This window comes from Styela clava, chromosome 1 (assembly GCF_964204865.1).
Source record: "Styela clava chromosome 1, kaStyClav1.hap1.2, whole genome shotgun sequence".
Classification (NCBI taxonomy): Eukaryota; Metazoa; Chordata; class Ascidiacea; order Stolidobranchia; family Styelidae; genus Styela; species Styela clava.
Genome location: NC_135250.1, coordinates 2,782,343 through 2,803,577, shown reverse-complemented (window position 1 = coordinate 2,803,577; position 21,235 = coordinate 2,782,343). Strand labels below are relative to the sequence as shown.

At 32.8% G+C, this 21,235-nt stretch overlaps 2 protein-coding genes across 3 annotated transcripts in view; one reads left to right on the top strand and one right to left on the bottom strand.

The window, feature by feature from the left end:
• The window catches only part of LOC120331615 (kinesin-like protein KIF27), an 84,812-nt gene that overhangs the window by 42,990 nt on the left and 20,587 nt on the right, over positions 1-21,235 (bottom strand). The window lies entirely within an intron of this gene.
• Positions 1-21,235, top strand: part of LOC120331761 (uncharacterized) — a 35,601-nt gene that overhangs the window by 10,006 nt on the left and 4,360 nt on the right. Inside the window, exons 2-5 of the mRNA XM_078116397.1 lie at positions 11,075-12,589; positions 19,167-19,331; positions 20,092-20,237; positions 20,688-20,824. Of these exons, the coding sequence (XP_077972523.1) occupies positions 11,075-12,589; positions 19,167-19,331; positions 20,092-20,237; positions 20,688-20,824 (1,963 nt within the window). The remainder of the gene's footprint in view (positions 1-11,074; positions 12,590-19,166; positions 19,332-20,091; positions 20,238-20,687; positions 20,825-21,235) is intronic.

The window sequence follows — 21,235 nt, the reverse complement described above, 5'->3', positions numbered from 1 at the left end:
AGCAAATATATTGAAAATAGGGTATTCTCGTAGTGTATGTACCAGGTTAGGGTTAGGCCATAATTTTATTCCGATTTTCCTTATTTTAGTTCTACTACGAGTTCGGGCACTGTCTGTGTTAGCCAAGTGAATATATCCCCTGCCCATAGATTTCAGTCACTTTACACAACTTAATGTAAAGTAGGCGAACAAAATTAGTTACCTCTATATTGGTACACACACTTCTGGAGCGCCGATTTTAGTATATATGATTCTAGTTTATTGTATGGACAGAAACAAATAGATTGAAAATAGTTTGGGTCTCGCCGAATAGAAGTAAGAAAGGTATTAGAATTTCGGTGCTGTGTTATCTTTGCCCATCTCTAATTTTCTGAGCTGTTTCTTGGAATTAGCTTTTCTAAGCTATCTATGTAACAATTTTTTTTAAGTAAAATTGAAGTTATGTGCACTGAATGTGATGTTTTTATCAAAAAAGGTAATTATTAATGAAATGTTTAAAAATAGCTGTAAAATCAAGTGTATTTTAAGGTAATACTAAGAGCTGTCAAAGTATCTGAGTTGATATGTTTTGAATAATTAAAGATTCAAATGGAAAATGTGCAAATCTGGTTTCTGGAGCCCTATCTACTATTCGGCTATCAGAGAATTATTTTACAATACAAAGCAGTGCTATACACTGAAGTCAGGCATGTAGTTTTTCCCACAGAAAAACAAAATGGAGGTCAAAATGAGTGCATTAATAATCAGTGTGCATTGAATTCTGGAAATGTAATAGGATAACAGGAAGGAGACATCATTATTATTTTGTCTGTGATTTACCACGAAAACATGCAATCATTTTAAAAACGTTGCAGCAATAGGTCTAGGAGTCTCATCGCACACATGACAAAATTTGCAGTTATTTTTATCATTTGTATACGATTCTTATATTATGTGTACATGGATGAGGAGTGAGGACAGATATCAAGTCTAATAGAATACTACTTGAGGGCAAATGAATCAATACTAAGTCTTAACACAAATGTACAAACTCTCGATAATTCGTCAATTAATTAAATCATAAAAAAACTAAAATAGGAAATTTTTTTTTCATCGCATGCAGATGCAGTATTTTTGTCACATTGAATCAAGTATGTTTGTCTGAGCAAATCTGACTTCGGTAAGATGGAACGTTACAGAAAAACATTTATTTAGGGTGCAGTAAGATTCTTGAATCTGATAGATTTTTGTAGAAAAAGGGGGGTATATAGTGTTAGAGCATTTTTACCAGATGTTTTTCAAGTATTTCTAGATTGTAAACAGATAGGGATGGCCAGGATAAAGGCCACCGAAGCCGGTAATGCTTTTCTAATTGTTTTGAAAATTACTGGAAGGAGATAAAAATATGAGAGATTGGGAGTAAGTATGGATAGATATGAGATAAACCATGTCTGATTGAATTGGCCAATTTTTGCACTTTCGCCCATCAGAAAAATTCTTCCGATACTTTAACATAGAATTTTGGCACTCCCGTAGTATGTGTACCAGGTTAGGATTAGGCCATAATTTCATTCTGATTTTCCTTATTTTAGTTCTATTACGAGTTCGGGGATTGTCTGTGTTAGCCAAGTGAATATACCCCTGCATATAGGTTTCAGTCCCTTCACACAACTCGATGTAAAGTAGGCAAACAAAATTAGTTACCTCCATATTGGTCAACACACTTCTGGAGGGCCAAATGTTTTACAGGGAAATTTTCAATTTGCTCTCTGATGAGTTCATACTTGACAGTCTTTAAATTTCACCGACGAAAATTGATCAAAATAAACACTTCATCTAAAATTAAACCTTCCTTCAAAAGGAAACAGAACTTTAAACAACATCAGAATGTGTGGTATTTTACCACCTGTAAGCACTTGAGATATAACAATATTTTGACTTGGGATGTATTTCAAGAAACTTTAGGTGCAACATGTCCCCAAATAATTGTGTCGAAATATTCTCCAGACCAACACGGTCCATAGACGGAATATATTATTTAAATTTGGGCCATGTTAAAGCCAAATATTGTTGAAAAATTCTGTCTGATTTGAGTGAAAAATAAATTTGTTTATATTTGGTCTATTGATGATGGTAACATTACACTTACATTGACAAATTAGAAAATGTTTAAAGTTTCAATTGTTACAGGATTGGTTAAGAAAGTTAGGCGTTATAATTGTAAGTTTGAGAACTAATGCATTGAGTGATATAATAATGGTAATGCCTGTTTAGTCGGTTTTTTAATTAAGCATAAATACCATGTTACAGAAATTTATGCAGTCTTTCGTTAAGTCATCATAATAATTCTTCCTAGATAAGTTACAAAATGCATTATGTTATTAGACAAGATTGCTCAGAACAACTTCACAAATACTTAGTTCAAGATAAGTTACAAAATGAATAATGTTCTCAGATAAGATTCAATAAAACGAAGTCACAAATCGCAAACAAAAAGAAGATATTTGATAAAAGAGCTACAATAGATAGACTTAGGTGTATTGTATCGCAATAGACAATAAACAATGCGAATGACAAGATTCACAATGATGCAAAAGTAACTGTATTAGTTTTATGACATCATTTGGCTGATAAAAGTATTGATACACAGGTTCCGTCCACTGATACATAGAAGCCATATATGTTTTTCTTTAATGAAAATGTGATGTTCTTGTGCATAAACAGCAGGCTATATATGTTATCGTGCAGATAATTGAGCAAACAGTGCAAATGATGAGATAAAGAATGACGCAAATTTACCTCTATTAGTTCTTTATCTACATCATTTGGCTGATAAGAATATTTATATACAGGTTCCTTAAGAATAGTGAACCCTTATGTAACAGTAGGTATTTGTTTGAAGCCTTGATCAGAGTTAGGATATGGAATTCTTTACAGAGAAATGTATAATTCATAATTGAAGCCCCCAATAATCACACTGGATGTCTAACAAATTTTGCCCAATTTTGTAATTGTTATTGCTGTGGAGTCGAGCAAGATATTTTGAGCACTCTGTATATAAATGTTCTTCAAATTTTGATTGGGTTGGGTGTCTGGAATACTTTTCTAAAATTGATTTTGAGTTGGCACTGCAGAAAACTTGTTAATATTGATGAAACAATTTGAAATAACCAATAAATGTAAAGCATGGCGTTCATCACGTCATGTTACAATTTCAATTTTGTAATGAGATCAGTTCCCAATATATCTTAATCAGTTTTTATTTTAATTTTAATATGTGTATGTTTGAGTCTTTTTACTCCATTAAATAAAATGATTAAGATATATTGAGAACTGACTTCATAACAAAATTTTGAAATTGTAACAGGACTTCATGAACACCTGTGTACATATTCCATGCTTGACTTTGGTATTATTGAAGTAAATGTTTGTTCAGAAGATATAAAGCAGATAGATAGAGGGATATTTTTGTGAGACATTTGCACAAATAGCAACAAGAGTCTGTAATTAGTAGTGTGTTGTGTAAATAACAGTAATGTAAAGCAGGGGTGTGCAACCTTTAATACAGCAGGGCCAGAAACAAATAACTGGGTGAAACCGTGGTTTATTAACCGCAAGTTTATTCAACATAGGATTTCTAGAGGTAGTAGACATGAAAAGGGCATTGTGATGTCATAGGCATTGATAATAAATAGGACTAAATAGGTTTAGGCTTTGCAACGCAAAGGGAATTACTCGCACTTACCAGATTAAACTAAATTAAAAACTCAATTCGCGTGCCAAACACCATTCAATTGGCACCGCGAGCCACACAACTTATCCTTGCGGGCTGCATTTGACCCGTTTACACCCCTGTGTAAAGTTCATAATTTTTTTTATCTGTTGTGAATTTTTGTTGCGATTTCTTGCACGACGAAATAAACGTATTGTTTATTGTCTATTGTTCATATATACTTCAGCAATTGGAAGTAATAATAAATAGTCGTCAAATTGGATAAATAAATGGACGAAATTCTTAGAACGAAGTTGCAGAATTAGAAATCGAATCACAAACATATTTTATGTACAGATATCTCCTACCAGTGAAATTATTATTGTAAAGAAATTTTATTGCAGATTTTAATATTGTTCATAATGTTAAATGTAAAGAAGTAATCCAGCGAAACCATCCTTGAAAAACATAGTTGAAGGACAAAGACATGGTTCACTATAGTGGGAGCACTATGACCTTGTTTTTAGTGTACTTACATAAAAAATAAACACAGAATGGCAAAGTAGACTGCTGCATTACAAGGTAATGACAGAACCAAAATATCCCAACATTTCCTGTCTGAATCATCAAACACGAAAATTCAGGCAAAAATTCAAATTCAAACACAGTAATTATTTTGCCTGACGCTTATAATGTGATGGCTTCATAGGTAAAATTTTAGAAAAAAAATCAGAATTTCTTTATTACTAGTCAGACCTTATATATTAGTTGAAAAATAACCCCAAAAAATAGATCTGGTTGTTTCCTGACGAGCTCAGATAGCAGGTTTATTGTTTTTATAGAGATTAACATGAGGTATGAATTGTTTTAAATGCAGAGAAATCCTAGGGTATTACTAATTACGTTCAATTTATTCTATGTTATCCTTACCAACAATCTTCATGCAAAATTAAGGCACCAACTAGCGTATAAATCAAATTATAATGATTATATTCATTAAACATTATTTTTCATTTTGAATATTTAATGACTTGGGTATGTATACATGTTATATACAGTAGGGAAATTGGAGTTTAAATAACAAGTTGATAATAGCAGGAAAACAGCGACAGAATCAGGATATCATTTTATAATTAATTTTGATATAATTTTGTAAGTGTGGGTGCTGTCAATCATATTCAAATTCTGCAGGAAGCAATAGTGCTTGAAATGTGAGAATTTCACAGTTAAGGGAGAACAGATGCCGGCATGGTAGCAAGGAAATATACTCAGTAAAAGAAATTGTATTTGCTGTTAGATAAAGATTGTGTTGATATGCAGTAAAAATCTCTCATATAGCTACATTAAATTTTAGAGCGTGGATTTGAGAGGGAGAGACGTATGTACTGAAAGAATTATCAGTCGAGTGTTGAAAAATGAAAATTTTTGATTACCTTGAGCAGTTGTCGTGATATAAAGAAGTCGTATTATTAAATTTACATTGAAAAAAATCGAAAAAGTCTATTATTAGAAAAGCATACCATATACAGGGTGTCCAAAAAGTTCCACCCGATTTCATAGCATTACCAATTGCAAATTTGAAGAAATTTGGTTGTATGATAAATGGGGACTACAATATTCAGCATCTATAACATCCAATTAGAAACAGGTTGACTATAAATCGATTCTTTGACCGATTCTTTTCAATGTAAATTTAATGATACGACATTTGCTTATTAAGACTTTAAAATCGGGCGAAACTTTTTGGACACTCTGTATATATAAAGAGTCAGAAATATAGGCTTCTGTCAGCAATGTATTAAAATGATATATATCTCCAGATTCTCTCTCCGGATTCAGTTATATCATTGATAAATTGGAAAGGCCATTACCCAGAATGAGTTCGACTTTGGCCATATATATGAAAGAGAAAATTCCTAATTTTTAAAACATCCCTTCGCAAGGAGAGTATTTAGGCAAACCTCAAAGATATAAATCTCAGGTCATTGTGGACATATCGTAAGATCATACTGATGATACCAGGTCACGAATATTCCAACTTTGTTTACAAAATACAAACGCAGTGGGCCCTTACCTAGCCTGGTCATTTTTGCCTGTGATTTATGGGAAAAAAATAAATATTTTATGAATATATATTTTAATTAAGTATTCCTCAAAAATATAAATCTCTGATTATTGTAAAAAGATACCCTATACTATGTGAAATATACAGCAGATATTGGGTCATGGATATTATCCCTAACGTTGTTTACAAAATTAAAATTCTCTACTAAGTAGACTGATAAAGGAAATGTATCGCAAAATCTTCACTATATGTAAAGAATTATATATCATTTTAGAATTTATTCGAAATAAGGATTTGTTTAGAAAAAAAGGAATTTATACTAAAACTGTTTTTTTTTCATTTGCTCAATCAAAGCTTCTAAAAGACATCTTTTTCAATCATTATTACTGATTACATGATCTACCATAATTTGCATATCGAATTTGTATGAAAATAAAATTTCCGGTTTAGGATCAAAATCCTATTCCAACAGGAAAGTATTAGTCTGTCAATATTAATTAGTGTCTTTAGTCTCGCCTAATTTAATTGATAATGAATTGATTCTGTCAAAGTTTTAGGTTGAGCTAAAAAGCACAGTAGTAAGAAATTGTTATAGGGTATCCATAAAGTCCGTTCACAATTTCAATTTTGTTATGAAGTCAGTTCTCAATATATCTTAATCAGGTTTGTTGATTTTTAATCAGTAATTGTTTAAGTATTTTTACTTCATTTAATACATGTGTGAGGGCCAAAACAATATATGGTATAGATGAATATCCTTTGCAATTTTAAAAAATGATAGGAGTTTAAGAACACATTATATATAGGATAGTGTAGTACAAATAAAGGGTATTATATTAGAGAAGTTATGTTGAATAAGGCTCCAGACAAATGGTTTTCAAAAAGTTGGGCGCGAACCATAAAAGGGGGGCTAGACAATTTTTTGAGGAGGCGTGAAGATAATTACAAAAAGAATATTTGTTAGATTTGATCTTGCTCGTCTCATTTTGGATGTTTTTTTGAATAAAACATACTTTCACCTTACTATCTGTTATTTGTAGCTTTTTGTCAGCTAGTTATTTTCGATTTGGGCGTGAGACGCGACAAATTCTAAAAAGGGGGTGTGGCACTGCTCTAGACAACCATGAGACTATTCAGTAATACTATGTATTGTTATGTAAACTACTTTTTGACATAGAACTAATATTGAAAATGGAAAACTGCTTTCGAATTAAAAAATTCCAGATTGAAATTGGATTTTAAATTTGTGTAGAACTGCATGCTAAACACCATTGAAGGTTACTTATTGGATTAATTGAAACATTTAAAATTAAAAATTCTCACTCTGTTATCCAATTAGTACTTACAAATAATCAAGGAATAGCAAATAAAGCTTGTTACAACAGTTTTACTATTTTTTTGTTCAATTTCCTATAAATCGTTATTCAAAGCCAATTATGGTTAAAATTAGAAATACTGTAGTGTGTGTATCAGATTAGAGTTAGGCCATAATTTTAATCCAATTTTCCTTATTTTAGTTCTATTATGAGTTCGGGAACTGTCTGTGGTTAGCCAAGTGAAAAGTATTTGAAATGAACGGCAACTTAGATATTTGTTCGTGATATAGTTGATTTGTATGATTCAGAATTTTTTTTGCAAAAATTTAAAATTTCCATGTTGGAAAAATTAGTCAACTAAGACCCACTTATACGTAGGAAATTGTGAAAATATTTTAAAGTAACTGTACTTTAAAATAACTTTCAGTTGCAAATTCTGCATTCAGATTAATTAAAACCCTTTGATTTGAGATGCCTATTTTTATCTCTACTTTAAATTCTCCCAGGTATGGTTGCCCATGGTTTGTTCTATCACATCTTAACCAAGGCCCATACTTGAGGGGTAGATAAATTGATAAAAATCGTTTTTTACAAAGCACAGGTCTGATTATCTACACTTGTTTCTTAGTAATTGAATCAATATTAATTTGTTGGAAAGAATCAATTACTTGCCTCATTACAAGGAGGGATTCAAACCATACTTTGAAATACAAGCCTTGCAAGACATTTAGTTAAATGTCAGTATAAAAAAGATTGTACCCAGGAAAAGCAGTGCTAGAACAATTATGTCAGAGCGTCAAATCAAATTTAGAAAAAAAAATAAATAAACCCGAAAACTTGAATAGCAAGCATAGTCCTGACAAAGAAAGATACGAATGCTTTATAGTATGAATTCTAAAGTATGTACGAATGCTTTATGTATCAAATTTAATGGTTAACTTGGCATAAAAAATGGTCACGGATGGGAAAAATAGTACCAAATTGTTTGCTGCTCAGGATTAGTAAAGTGGTCAAGTAAAGTAGACTAATCGGCACTCTATCTATTATAGGGGGGGAAATGGGCGTTCCAGAAGTATGTGTACCAATATGGATGTAACTAATTTTGTTCGCCTATTTTACATCGAGTTGCATAAAGGGACTAGAACCTATGGGCAGGGGGATATTTATTCACTTTACCAACACAGACAGTCCCGAACTCAGAATAGAACTAAAATAAGGAAAATCAGAATAAAATTATGCCCTAACCCGGTATACACACTACGGGAGTACCGACTAATCTCTGCGGAGTTATAAGCAACCACTAAAAGCAGAAAAGTTTTTGTTAACTTTTAAAAAATGCAACAAAACTTTTAGAATTGTAGCGAGTGAAATTTATTCTGAAAGTTTTTCAAGTTTACTTAATAGTTCCAAAACAATTTTGCAAAGATAATGAACAGGGTGTCCATAAAGTCCCTTCAAAATTTTAATTATGTGATGAAATCCGTTCTCAATATATTTTAAGCAGGTTTGTTGTTTTCTAATCATTAATTGTTCAAGTGTTTTTATTTCATTTGATAGATCTGAGAGGGCCGAAAAAAATTATGGCATCAATAAATTTCCTTCGCAATTTTAAACAATTTTTGAGACTTTATGAATACCCTATATTATCCATTCTGATTAGAATAGAGGAAAAATAATTTCAGTTTTTAAAATTTAAATTAAGCACAAAGCAATTATTATGAATCAAATTCAAAGACATATTGGAATAAATGGGTTTTAATAATGTAAAAATGAAATATTTTTCATTCAGATTAAAGAATTCATAATTTTCAATCAACTCGACACCATCAATGTGTATTTTGAATGCTTCCATTCAGTTAATCCTATAAGGATTGAATTCCAATCGAATTAAAAGAGTTTTTCTGTTTTGTTGAAGCTCAAAATCAATGTCTTCGGCTGCCTAAGCCTGTTTTTCGTGCTAATGTACTTAGCGGCTTCATTTTACTTTTAGAGATGGTTATGTGGTCAATTTAAACACTGCTGGGAGTGCTGTATCAGTATAAATAGTAGAGGTCGTATGTTGTCTGTATTTTGGGCTTAGATACAGGATAGATTGGGATTCACTGTCTTTGGCAACTTAAGCCTGTTTTTCATGTTAATGTACCCAAAGGCTTTACCTTTTAGAAATAGTTATGGTCAATTTAAATACTGATGAGAGTGCTACAGTGTAAAAAATGAATTTTATATTTAAGTTATTTCAGATATGATCAACATAAAGATAAATTGATTTATGTAATTTTCCACATGAACTTGCCCCGAATTTAGAATGTATTCGATATTCCATATTCAAAAATATTCGGTTTTGGGCACTTCAGAATTGTGTTTACCCATACGGAAGTAACTAATTTTGTTCGCCTACTTTACAACAAGTTGTGTAAAGGGATGAACGCCTATGGACAGGGGGTATATTAACTTCGCTAACAACGACAGTCCCCAAACTTATGGAATTAAATAAGGAAAATCGGAATAAAATTATGGCCTAACCCTAACCTGGTACACATACTACAGGGGTACCCAGTTTTGGGCATCCCTGCCTGAGCAGATATAAAACTTTTGAAAGTGATCAAGTCATACTATCTGTGATAGAAGCTAACAATGATACAGTTACCAAAATAAATCCCAACAAAATTCCTCAAAAATACCTTTGAAGATTCCATATCAGAACATAAATGGCCAAGCATATCCCAAACTATAAGATTATATTCCCATACAAGCAAACCAATAAGGCCCTCTCAACCCTCGAGAAAAATAATAGGACAACTTTCAACTAAACTATAAGATAATATTCCCAATACAAGCATACTCAAATAAACGAGACGTAAAGGGGCCCTCTTAACTTACGAGAAAAATAATAGTACAACTTACCAAGAACAACAATATCTATACTCAACTTATATGGGTACTTGAACCAGGACGCAAATACTTAGTCGAATTGGTGAAGGAGTATTAGGGTGTCATAAGCAATATGTAAGTTTTCTTTAGTCATATAAGGGATGGTGCTTGAACGCAGAGGTAGTTTAATTTTAGGTCAGCGACTATTGTTGTGTTTTGAGAACATTTTAGTTTCTGAACTTTAATATTGTTGTGTATTAAAATTCGATATTAGATTACTGTATATGGCTATATTATATACTTTTTGTGGCGCTCTAGAAGTGTGTGTACTAATACGGAGGTAACTAATTTTGTTCGCCTACTTTACATCTAGTTGTGTAAAGGGACTGAAACCTATGGGTAGGGTGTATATTCACTTGGCTAACACAGACAGTCCCCGAACTCGTAATAGAACTAAAATAAGGAAAATCGGAATAAAATTAGCACCTAGCCCTAACCTGGTACACACACTACGAGAGTACCCTTTTTGTTAGGTGTTTCAACAAATTCACTCATAACAAGGCTCTCGAAGAGCAGCAACTTACGTATTTGAGACTTCAATTTTGAAGAGAACTGATTTCTCTTTGTTAATTTGGGCAAATTACAGCCAGTGGGCCGGAGTGTTTCATCCGACCCACTTTTGTCAGCTGAAATTATGACTATAGTTTTTATGAATAGAAATATCAATGAAAATAACATCATAATGACCCTGATTGTTACATTATTCTTCTTATTGTTATATAAACGTTAGCCTAGCTGTTTAACTAGTTTCATAAATGAACTGTTTTTATTCATAGTTTCATATTGAGTTTAGAGCCTCAAGCCCAGCCACCAAGTCTATTATCTGTGACTGGCCCACTCAGGAATTGCCCATCCCTGCTCTATATCTTCAATTTATAAGAGCATACTGGATGAGATTAAAAAGATCTCGAACTGCGTCCAGTTTCCCTCAATTGTACCAAATACATTTATTTCTATTGTAGTTAATATGTATGACTAGTTGAGAGAGAATTACAAATAAACAATGCTACATTTACCCAATTCTCTAACCATAAAGAACTCGCACTTATCTATTTCTATTCTATTTCACAGGTAGCAGGTCAAGCCTTAGATCCCCAAAGATTAAATCTTCATCTCGATCTGGAAGTAAACGATTACATTTTCCATCAGTTTTCCGATCTAGCAAGCAGACGTCATCCAGTCCTGTTGCTTCAAAATCAGACTCTTTAAAAGAAAATTCAAAGCGAGGAGGAGGTAAAAACAAGCGGCCAAAAAGTTTTTACGAAGAAGAGAAAAAATCATCCCCATTGATTAGTAAAAATTCCACAAATTTAAAAACAAAAGAAGAAACTGAGCTTGCAAAAATAAGAGACAAAACTTTAGCGGAAAAAGTGTTACAATCGGTTAAACAGAAACACACTCCCAGTAAAACAAAAACTGATTCTAAATCACAGCACTCAACTCCACAGCATGTCCTTTACACCACGTTTGAAGATAATTCCTTAAAGTCACTTCTGCAAGATAACGAGAGCATAACTGTGGTACCTTGGAAGACTAGCAAAGGTATTCCCGCATCTCCAGGGAGGAGTATTACAAAAGTGTCTTATTGCAACTCGTGTGGCCATGTTGACGAGAAAAACGAGACTAAACTTACAACTGACAAGATCATAATAGTTGAAAAACGTGAAAAAATACAAGAAGAAAATACTTCCAGTAAACAAACGAACAATAAAGTAAATAGGCTTAGTTTTAAAGCGAATAAAAGCAAAGCCAAGAACAACACAAAAACTGGTCAACGACCAAAAAGTAGCGACAGCCTTGAGCCTCAAAAAAGGGCGGTGTTATCGCCACAAACTTTCAAACAACGCCCACTACTTCGATCTTTTAGTGACCCATCTGCATCTCCGAGAAAAGACACAAAACCCCGAGTGTTATATCAACAAAGACAACAAGTAAAACAAGCAACAATCACACAGACTCAATCATTTTACAGAATAGGTATCCGTCGAAGACATACAGACAGCGATCTAGACAATTCAAACAGTCTTGCGGACAAAGAAATCGCTTTGTGGAACGACCAAATCAAAAACAGTGCATCAGCATTTGCTGACTCATCAATTCCAGCTCCAAAATCAAGCGACTCACATCTTTCAACAAGCGCTAAAAATATGATGCCCAAGGTAAAAAACGGGGGTGTGGGAGACATTTATCCCCTTTTAAAAACTAAAATTCCGGAGGAATATACACAAGAGGATGGGAGCGTAACATATCGCAAAGGGGTAGCGGAGGGTGTTCAAAAAATTGAAGCCGATCGGGACTCTGGGGTTGATGTTGACAACAAAGCATTGTGTCAAAACAATTCAACTGATGAAAATGAAGACTATGACATAGACAATGAAACAATGACAACCCCAGATAGTGCTCTCGAGTCATCTTCAGTGCAAGATGATTCAGAATTTGACTTTAGCACTTTAAAGCGACCAACCAAGCATGCAACAATGCCCAAACTGTCCTCAACCAATCAGGAGAAAGATGAAAATATTAAAGAGGAAGATGATGAAGGTGACAGTGACACTTTGAAAAAGGGATTTACAATATCTATAAGAGGTGGGGAAATTTAAATTTTTTTAATGCATCTGTCAGTTGCTTTTTTAATGCATCTGTCAAGCAACTGAAAATGATATCATATTTTTATGATTGATTGGCATAGCATATTCCTAAATACTGCTCCCTTATATCTGCATTTGTGTTAGTGACTTTTTCTTGAAAAAATTTAGATTATTCAGAATTGAATCAAACTGCAGTCATGCAGTTTTAGACTGATTCTGATAATAAATTACGAAATAGAGATACCATGAGTCATGAAAACGTGATCTGTACTTGAAAACCTAAACTGGCCAATAATCAACATTGACCAGAACAGCCTATCAATGTATAGATAAAAATAAGCATGAGTATTCAAAAAAAATAGGTTTGAATCTCCTGGACTCTGTGTGTGTATCTATAGGGTGTCCATGAAATCTTAAAATTTTTTGAAATTGCAAAGGGAATTTATCGATACCATGTATTACTTTGGCCCCACAGATGAATGAATTAAAAAGAATTGAACAATTACTGATTAAAAAACAACAAACCTAGTTAAGATATATTGAGAACTGGCTTCATAACAAATTTGAAATTGTAAAGGGACTTTATAGACACCCTTGTATGTTTATTTGTTTTATTAAATAACAAAGTCTGTAAGTAAAGTACCAGTAATTAGAAACTACAAGAAAATGCACTCAGACAAGGTCATGTACTTGTTTATTTTGAAATTGAAAATTTGAAAGCTATGACAACACACGCAATACCAAGAAATGTTTCAATCAAATATCAACAACCAATCAAATGGTGTTTTCCTAATTTGAATTAGCCGCAGAAATCTTATTGGTTGTTCAATTGAGCTTATCTCTCACATGGTATGAAAATAGTGTTCCCAATTACAATAAGTTTTAAAAAATTTCGGAATTCCCGTTGTGTGCGTACCAGGTTAGGGTTAGGCAACAATTTTATTCCAATTTTCCTTTTTTCAGTTTTAATTCGAGTTCGGGCACTGTCTGTGTTAGCCAAATGAATATACGCATACCCATAGATTTCAGTCCCTTTACACAACTTGATATAAAGTGGGCGAACAAAATTAGTTTACCTCCATATTGATACACACACTTCCGAAGTGCTCAGGAAAGATTATTAACTGGAATAAGAATCATAAATTATTGTACATGTTGTTGAAACACCATCAATCCTTACAAATTTGAAATTGATTTATTGTGAAAGGGAACACTGCCAGCCACTAATTTCCTCATTTAACAATGTATGAATCTGATGGCTGTAATATCCTGACCAATTTCCTTGCAAAGAAATGATGAAATTGCTAGAAGTTAGGTCATTATTACACTACATTTATCCCTGGCCTGTAGAGATCATATTATAATTGAGCTATCTCAGATTGCTATACAAAATGAATGAACTGGATGGAGATTAGATTACTGTAATCAGTAATTTATTTCTTCACCATTCTGAAAATATGAACTATACATACACGAATCGGAAAAAATATAAAAAAAATCGCATTCCAGCGTGAAGAGAAATGCCTGGTTATTGTGCGTCGGCACTCTTGAACATCGCTTAGTATTCGGTAAGTTAGGAATTTGTGATAAATAAGAAGAATACCGTATTTCCCGGCTATTTAGTTGATTTTGTAGACCCGATTTCTTCGCCTGATTTTGGGTGGGCCGCCTTATTGAGTGGCTATGCCTAATTTACTGGTATATTTCATTCGAATTTTTCACATAAGCTCATATTTTTAAGGATTGTTTAGAATTTTTCAACAGGGAATCAATGTGGGAGAATTCAAATGAATTTTCCCGGACACTAAAGGTTTCTGGTCGGACAAATTCTCATACCAGTTTAAACTATCTCCAGTCTTTATACGTTTTGTTTTATACAAATTATTAATAACCCCCTTCTCCCCGCCCCCCCAAAAAAAAATTAAATGGCATTCTGTATTTGTTTGTAACCATAACAACATTCCGAATTTCAACCCATAGATGGCAGTAAGAATACAATATTTTCAAGGAATTGTCATACAAGATCAATGCACAATCACGTAATTATTAATAGTATTGCAAAAACGCACCTCGACACGATATAATCACGTTGGTAAAATTTAAACATAGGAATTAAGTCACGTTTCGGTATAGGGCACGAATATCAATTCTATTGATTAACTCGTTGGTTTCCTGGAAGTTTTATTGTTCACTTCCATGTTACGTCAATAGAAGAATTAAAACTAATCAGCACAAAATAGTAACGAGCATCCAGACCTTTTTTCTCTCGTGGGCCACTTTGCACAAAAAATTTTGTGGCTCATTAACTTTCTCATGCATAGTAAAAAAAAGACCTCCTGAAGTATGCGCACCAAGATGGCGCACAACCTGAACTCGGGTTGTGTACCAGGTAAGGAAAAACTTACAAAAAAAACAAATTTTATTTTACCTAAAATTAAGATCACATTGGAAATGTTTGATATGCATTGCAAAATAGAATTTCTTTTTCCCATATAACAAAAAATGTTTTTTCACCATATTATAATAGTTTCACACAGACACACACATATACATTTTTATCCAGTTTCAGTTGGCGTTATTCCTATCCAAAAATGTATTGCAATAATTTTGAAATTATTGCAACTCATAACAATACAAAATTTTCGGTTTCGTTGCAAAGTTTTTTGCCATGCAGAAAAATTCTAATTATCATAATTACAAATACGGTACAAGATATTAAAAACTGACGTCAAGCCAATTGTCGAAACTGCACGTATTCTACATCATCTATCAATCATATAATACATAAACATAATTTGGACACATACAGAGGGTCAATACTGTATTCATGGAAGCGGTGCTAGATTTTGTGCGGTAGTTTCCAAATGTGACAAATTCATTCATTTTAGAAAGGAAGCATGATAGTATTGTTGCAAATGTGTAACTGTGCTGCAAAAAGTTTGTGTGCAGCAATAGGACTGGAGATTATCTTGGGATAAGAGGTCTTTATGTAAAATTAACACAGTTAAATTTGGTAGTAATAAGGGCTTATATTTTTGGAAAATGTCTAGAGTAGCAACAATTGAATCATAGCTTTAGAACAGACATGGGCAACGTATGGCCAGGGGCCAAATCCGTCCTGTTGGGGAATTCAATCTGGCCTGCCTGATGCTGCCACAACCGAACTAAAATCAAATTTTGATGTTTTAGCTAAAAATAGCCCAAAAAATTTGTTCAAATTGTTGTTAAATTTAGTTTTGGCACGAGGCATATTGTTTTCCACCTTTGCTTTGTAACACTGTAAATATTGTTCATAAAATGGAACTATTTATGTCACACATACCTGGCCCGCCAGACTAGGTGGGCAAAATTTTGGGCCCCTGGTTCCCCCTGAATGATCTATTACTTTAATACGTTTTCATGCGATGTTTACTATTTGAAATAGTATTTCCATATTACAAAAAAGTATCTAGAAACTTGGAAAATAACTTAACTCCGAAAACTTAATTTTTAAATTCGAAATGTAATATTTAGCAGGAAAGACATATTTTAAAAAAGGTAAAAAGTCAAAAATTTTCAAAAACGTTTCTGTCATACTGTATTATAAATCATGATTTGTTGATGATGAATCATTTCAAATTTGATAATTAATAATGATGTCATAAAAAGCGCAATGGCATAAGAATACTGTAAATTCTGAGATTTACAATTGTTTTTAATTCCCATTTCAAATTAATACAGTGTTCCCATACAGCAGAATGAAGTTAAAAATAACTAACATTTATTTAGGTGAGGGAATCAAGTTTAAACTTAATTTAAAAAGGAATTTTACATAGAAGGATAATTTATGAGATTACGAAAAAGTTGAATATTCTGCAAAAACTTTTACGTCATATTATCCTATAAATCATGATATGTTGATGAATTGTTTTAAATTTTGTGATTAATAATGACATCATGATGTCATAAAATAACTTATTTTTCAAGAATTACAGTGAATTCTGATATAGATCATAATTGTCATATTGCAATAAAAAAAAATTATTTTGTGAACTGATGACCAAAATTTGATGAGGTAATAATTTCATGACTCGTTGAAATTTGTGAATTTCAAGGTATTTTCTGCAAAGTAAAAAATTTAGAATTTTAAATAAAAATTTCTTGTAAGCTCGACTTACTAAACTATATGAACAGCATATACTGGGAAATAGGAAACTTCCATCAGGAATAGAAAAAGGAAACTCCTATATTTACCATTCTCTCAGAAATCGGCCATTGGTACACCATGCTAGTCAGATATAGACCATACCTAATACGAGTTAAGACCAGTTTTGACCGGTTTATTCCACGAAATAATTTCTATTTGAAACATTACACATGACAGACTAATACGTCTGCATTCCAAAATTAGAATATACACCGATACGCAACAAAATTAACGTTATTGTTACATTGAGAATCATTTCGATACAAAACATGACATATTGACTAGTAATTATCGCACATTGTGCATGATTTTGGAAAATACCTCATTGATCGAGATATTTGGATAATTGTATTTATTATAGAATAGATATTTTCGATGAAACTAAATGCCAGTCTAATAAATACGAAACTCAGGGTTTATACAGGTGTACATCGATAGGATTTCTCAGTTTAAAAAAATTGTTGCCTGTGAGCCTGTTGAAATAAAACTGCAATAGTATTGTGCTGAACAGCTAAGATTCGTATTTCTGAAAACTAAAGGAACAAAGCTGTTTATATAGTACAGGGTGTCCATAAAGTTCCTTTACAATTTCAAATTTGTTATGAAGTCAGTCCTCAATATATATTAATCAGGTTTGTTATTTTTAATCAGTAATTGTTCAAGTATATTTCCTTCATTTATTACATCTGTGAGCCTCAAAACAATATATGGTATCAATGAATTCCCTTTGCAATTTTGAAAGATTTCAAGATTTTATAGACACCCTATATATATATATATTTAGATTTGAAAAAGGTCTGTTGAGGAAAATTAGTGTATTACACACAAAAGCAGTTATTATCAAGGAATATTGAGTTAGTTTCATATCACTGAAAATTCAAGAATAAAAATACTTATACCTACAGAAGTTCCCTTGAAAAAAAAACATTTTTCGTTAAAGATTACAGAAGAAAGATACCACTAGAATTTGGCACAGAGATGGCCCAAACTGATAAAGATGTCTAAGTTTAAGTAGTAAAGGTTTTGTCCCTTAGCCTACCAGTCGCTTACAGAAAAGAAATGATTTTATCTGTCAAAATTTCTTTCAACTAACTGAAATATTTGGATTCCTGTTAATCAAAAATTTGACCAAATGTTCAATTATTCATAACACAAAACTTGACATTTTAAGTGAATATTATCAAGAAACAGATAGAATCCTGTACAGTAGTACATATACAGAGCTTTGTTTAAAGCAAAAAACGTTATAAAAATGTTGTCCTGCAATCTCTGGTTAGGAAAATTCATTAATTAATTTATCCTAGTATTTGTTCGCTCCGTTCTGTTGCGTTATGATAATTTTGTTAAGCAGTACAAATTGTAATTGAAGAGTCCTGCTGCACAGTATTTCTGCAACGTTTCGTCTGACTAAAATCAGACTTCATCAGACAAGCAGTTGACAACCTCTGAAGAAGTCTGATTTTGGTCTGACGAAACGTTACAGAAATATACTTGTGTTAGTGTGCAGCAAGACTTGAATTGCATAGTATGTTATTTATATTCCTGCTACAGCATCCTTGCATCATACGCATACGAATCCACTAGCGCAAAGTCGTTGAGAAAGGAATGGTAGTTAATCTCGCGCAACCTCTACTGATAGTTCAAATTGTTCTTGAAACCTGCTTACCAAGCAGTAGGAAATAATACTCCAGCATTGATTTGTACTTTACATTTGCTGACATGAATCAGGGGGCTCTTGTTTAGGAAAAAGGTTTTAGTAAGAGCTGGAATATGTATAGGCTTTCTTGTAACAATAAGCAATACAATATAAGATTTGAATTTCTTGCCTAATGTAATAAGGCATCCCTTGCAGGCACCTTGAACTATGTCGTATTTTATTGGTGGTTAGAGACGATTACTAAATCAAAACGGGTAATAAAGTTTTTGCGGTTTACCGGTCCTGATTCCTCTCAAGTCTCAACGTAATAAATGTTATGGACTAATTAACGGCGGTATATTAATAAGTGAACAAAGTTTAGGAACCTGGAATTAGAAACTGATTAACAAGATTTATAGACTTGGCTATAAGTTGTCAAAGTTAGTTTTGAGGAAAACACATTTTCCTTTTTGCAAAGAATTGGAAAAGCAACAAACTTTGGCTACATCTAAAAAATTAAGGGAATCAAATTAAATTTTATTGAGGATTCAGTTTAAAATTGATTTACCTGGGTGTAAAAATAAATTCAAAATATATACAATAAAGATTGACCAATGAGCATGTCGAGGGAGTATTAATGTAGCAAGCAATTTTGATATGTCAATAATAGTATTGGTCTATCATATATGTAATTCCAACTTTTGACATACCGGTAGTAAAGAAAAACTAAATAACATTATTTCTTTTTAATAGATAACGGCAAGTGGGATATGTACGCATTACTACGTCGCTTCGAAAGCGTGGAATGGGAGTTAAGTCCGGCGGAAAACATGAAACGACAAACATTAGATTTAGATAATTGTAACTTGGACTGTGTACCGGCTGCTGTGACAGAGATTGAGTATTACGCATTTAGAGGTGAGTGATGGGTTAGTTTTCATTTTTAAAAATAGTTTCTAATCTCCAGATAGGTTTGATATATTGTTCCAGTCAGCATTTAGAAGGTTAGGTATAAGAATGTATATATGGCCCCAGAATCCATTTGAATGACCTTCTCAGTATAAGGCTATTAGGCCGCCATACAGTAAGTTGAGAATACCGATGGACATATAGTCCCAATTGGGTGCTCCCGAAGTATGCGAACCAAGATGGCGGACATCGGAACGTAACATGGGTAACAGGTTAGGGTTAGGCGATAATTTTTTTCCAATTTTCCTTATTTTAGTCCTATTATCAGTTCAAAGACTAGCCAAGAGCCTCCCGTAGTATTTATACCTGAAATTATGGCCTAACCCTAACCTAGTACACGATGTCCGCCATCTTGGTTCACATACTTCGGGAGCCCCCCAATTATCATTCGAATTGCCTCCGCAGTAGATGTCTGATGGGTTGACAAAAAAAATTTCTGTTTTTAAGACAGCTACACAAGTGATATTCATGAACGTGTAACGTCGATCAAGTACATTATTTTATATCACGCAATATCATTTTGACCCGTAATCTTCCATATTTTATTAAGTCGCCGGTCAAATTCAACAGAAATCATACTAAATTCATTTAAAATTATAATATCATATTTTAAATATATTAGAATATAATATAGTATTCGTATTCCATGGAGTTATATTTATGCTATTCTTCAAAGTTCTAATACTAAACCAAGCCCTACTTTCTACAGATGTTGAAGCTGTGAGTTTAAACCACAACAGCAAGATAGAGAATGCAGATGTGCTTGGCAAACTTGCTGATCTCCGGATAATCAACATGTGGGGATGCAATTTGAAAGCAATCCCACAAACATGGTCGAGACTATCAAAGCTACAGGTAATTTTTATCTATATTTTATTAAGTAGGAGAGATGGCCTAGTGGTAACAAACCACTTTTTTATCAGTTCTTGCAGGTCATGTCAGTAGAACTCACACTCGACATTCTGGTCATCAGTGAATGATCTAACCAACTGAGCTAACTGAATATATAATAAATCATGACACAGCGACACCAAGAATTAAATAAATATTAGGAAAACACTGAAAAACCTCAAATTGTTAAACAGCTTTTTACCATAATATATTGTGTTTTTATCGAAAATTTCACCTGTCTACCATGAACATGTTTAAGATCCCAAGTTATATATAAGGAAATATGCAGAAAAGCTCATTCTAACATGTCATAATTTACAAAATGAGGGCAAAACATAAAAATGCTGCGAAACCCCAAATTTCAAATATAATATCAAAATAACTTTGCTGTAAAATTATTCTTGTCTATTTCAGATGCTGGGTCTTGGAAACAACAAAGAGTTATCGAGCTTTGGTCCTTTGAAGCATTTAACAAATATTATTTGGTTGGATCTGGGTGGATGCAATTTAAAGAAGATTCCTGATGTTGTGCTGAACATGATGAAATTAAAGTAAGTATCAACTTAATGTACTATAGTTGCGAATAACAGAAGGGATTTACCGGTAATCACAAGTTAACTGGTTTGGGTTGAACCTGCATAATGCACGAATAAATTGGTAAAAAAGGCCAGAAAGAATTGTCCGTCTGAAATAAGCGTTCCAGTGGTTACCAACCTGTTTGACACATTCTTCACTTGGCTTATTAAGTTCCTAACTCCCTTACTATTTGTCATTCAATATTTAACATAACATTTACTCCTGATACGTGCAACTTGTACTCTGCCTTTTGTACATTTTGAACAGTTTTCAATATATGCAGATGCATCGGAGAATTTCAAGTGTCTTTTTAAACATAAACTGTCGGATTAGAATTTAATGCTTGATGGGAAAAAATCCAAGTGCTGAAAAGGGCCATACTCAAC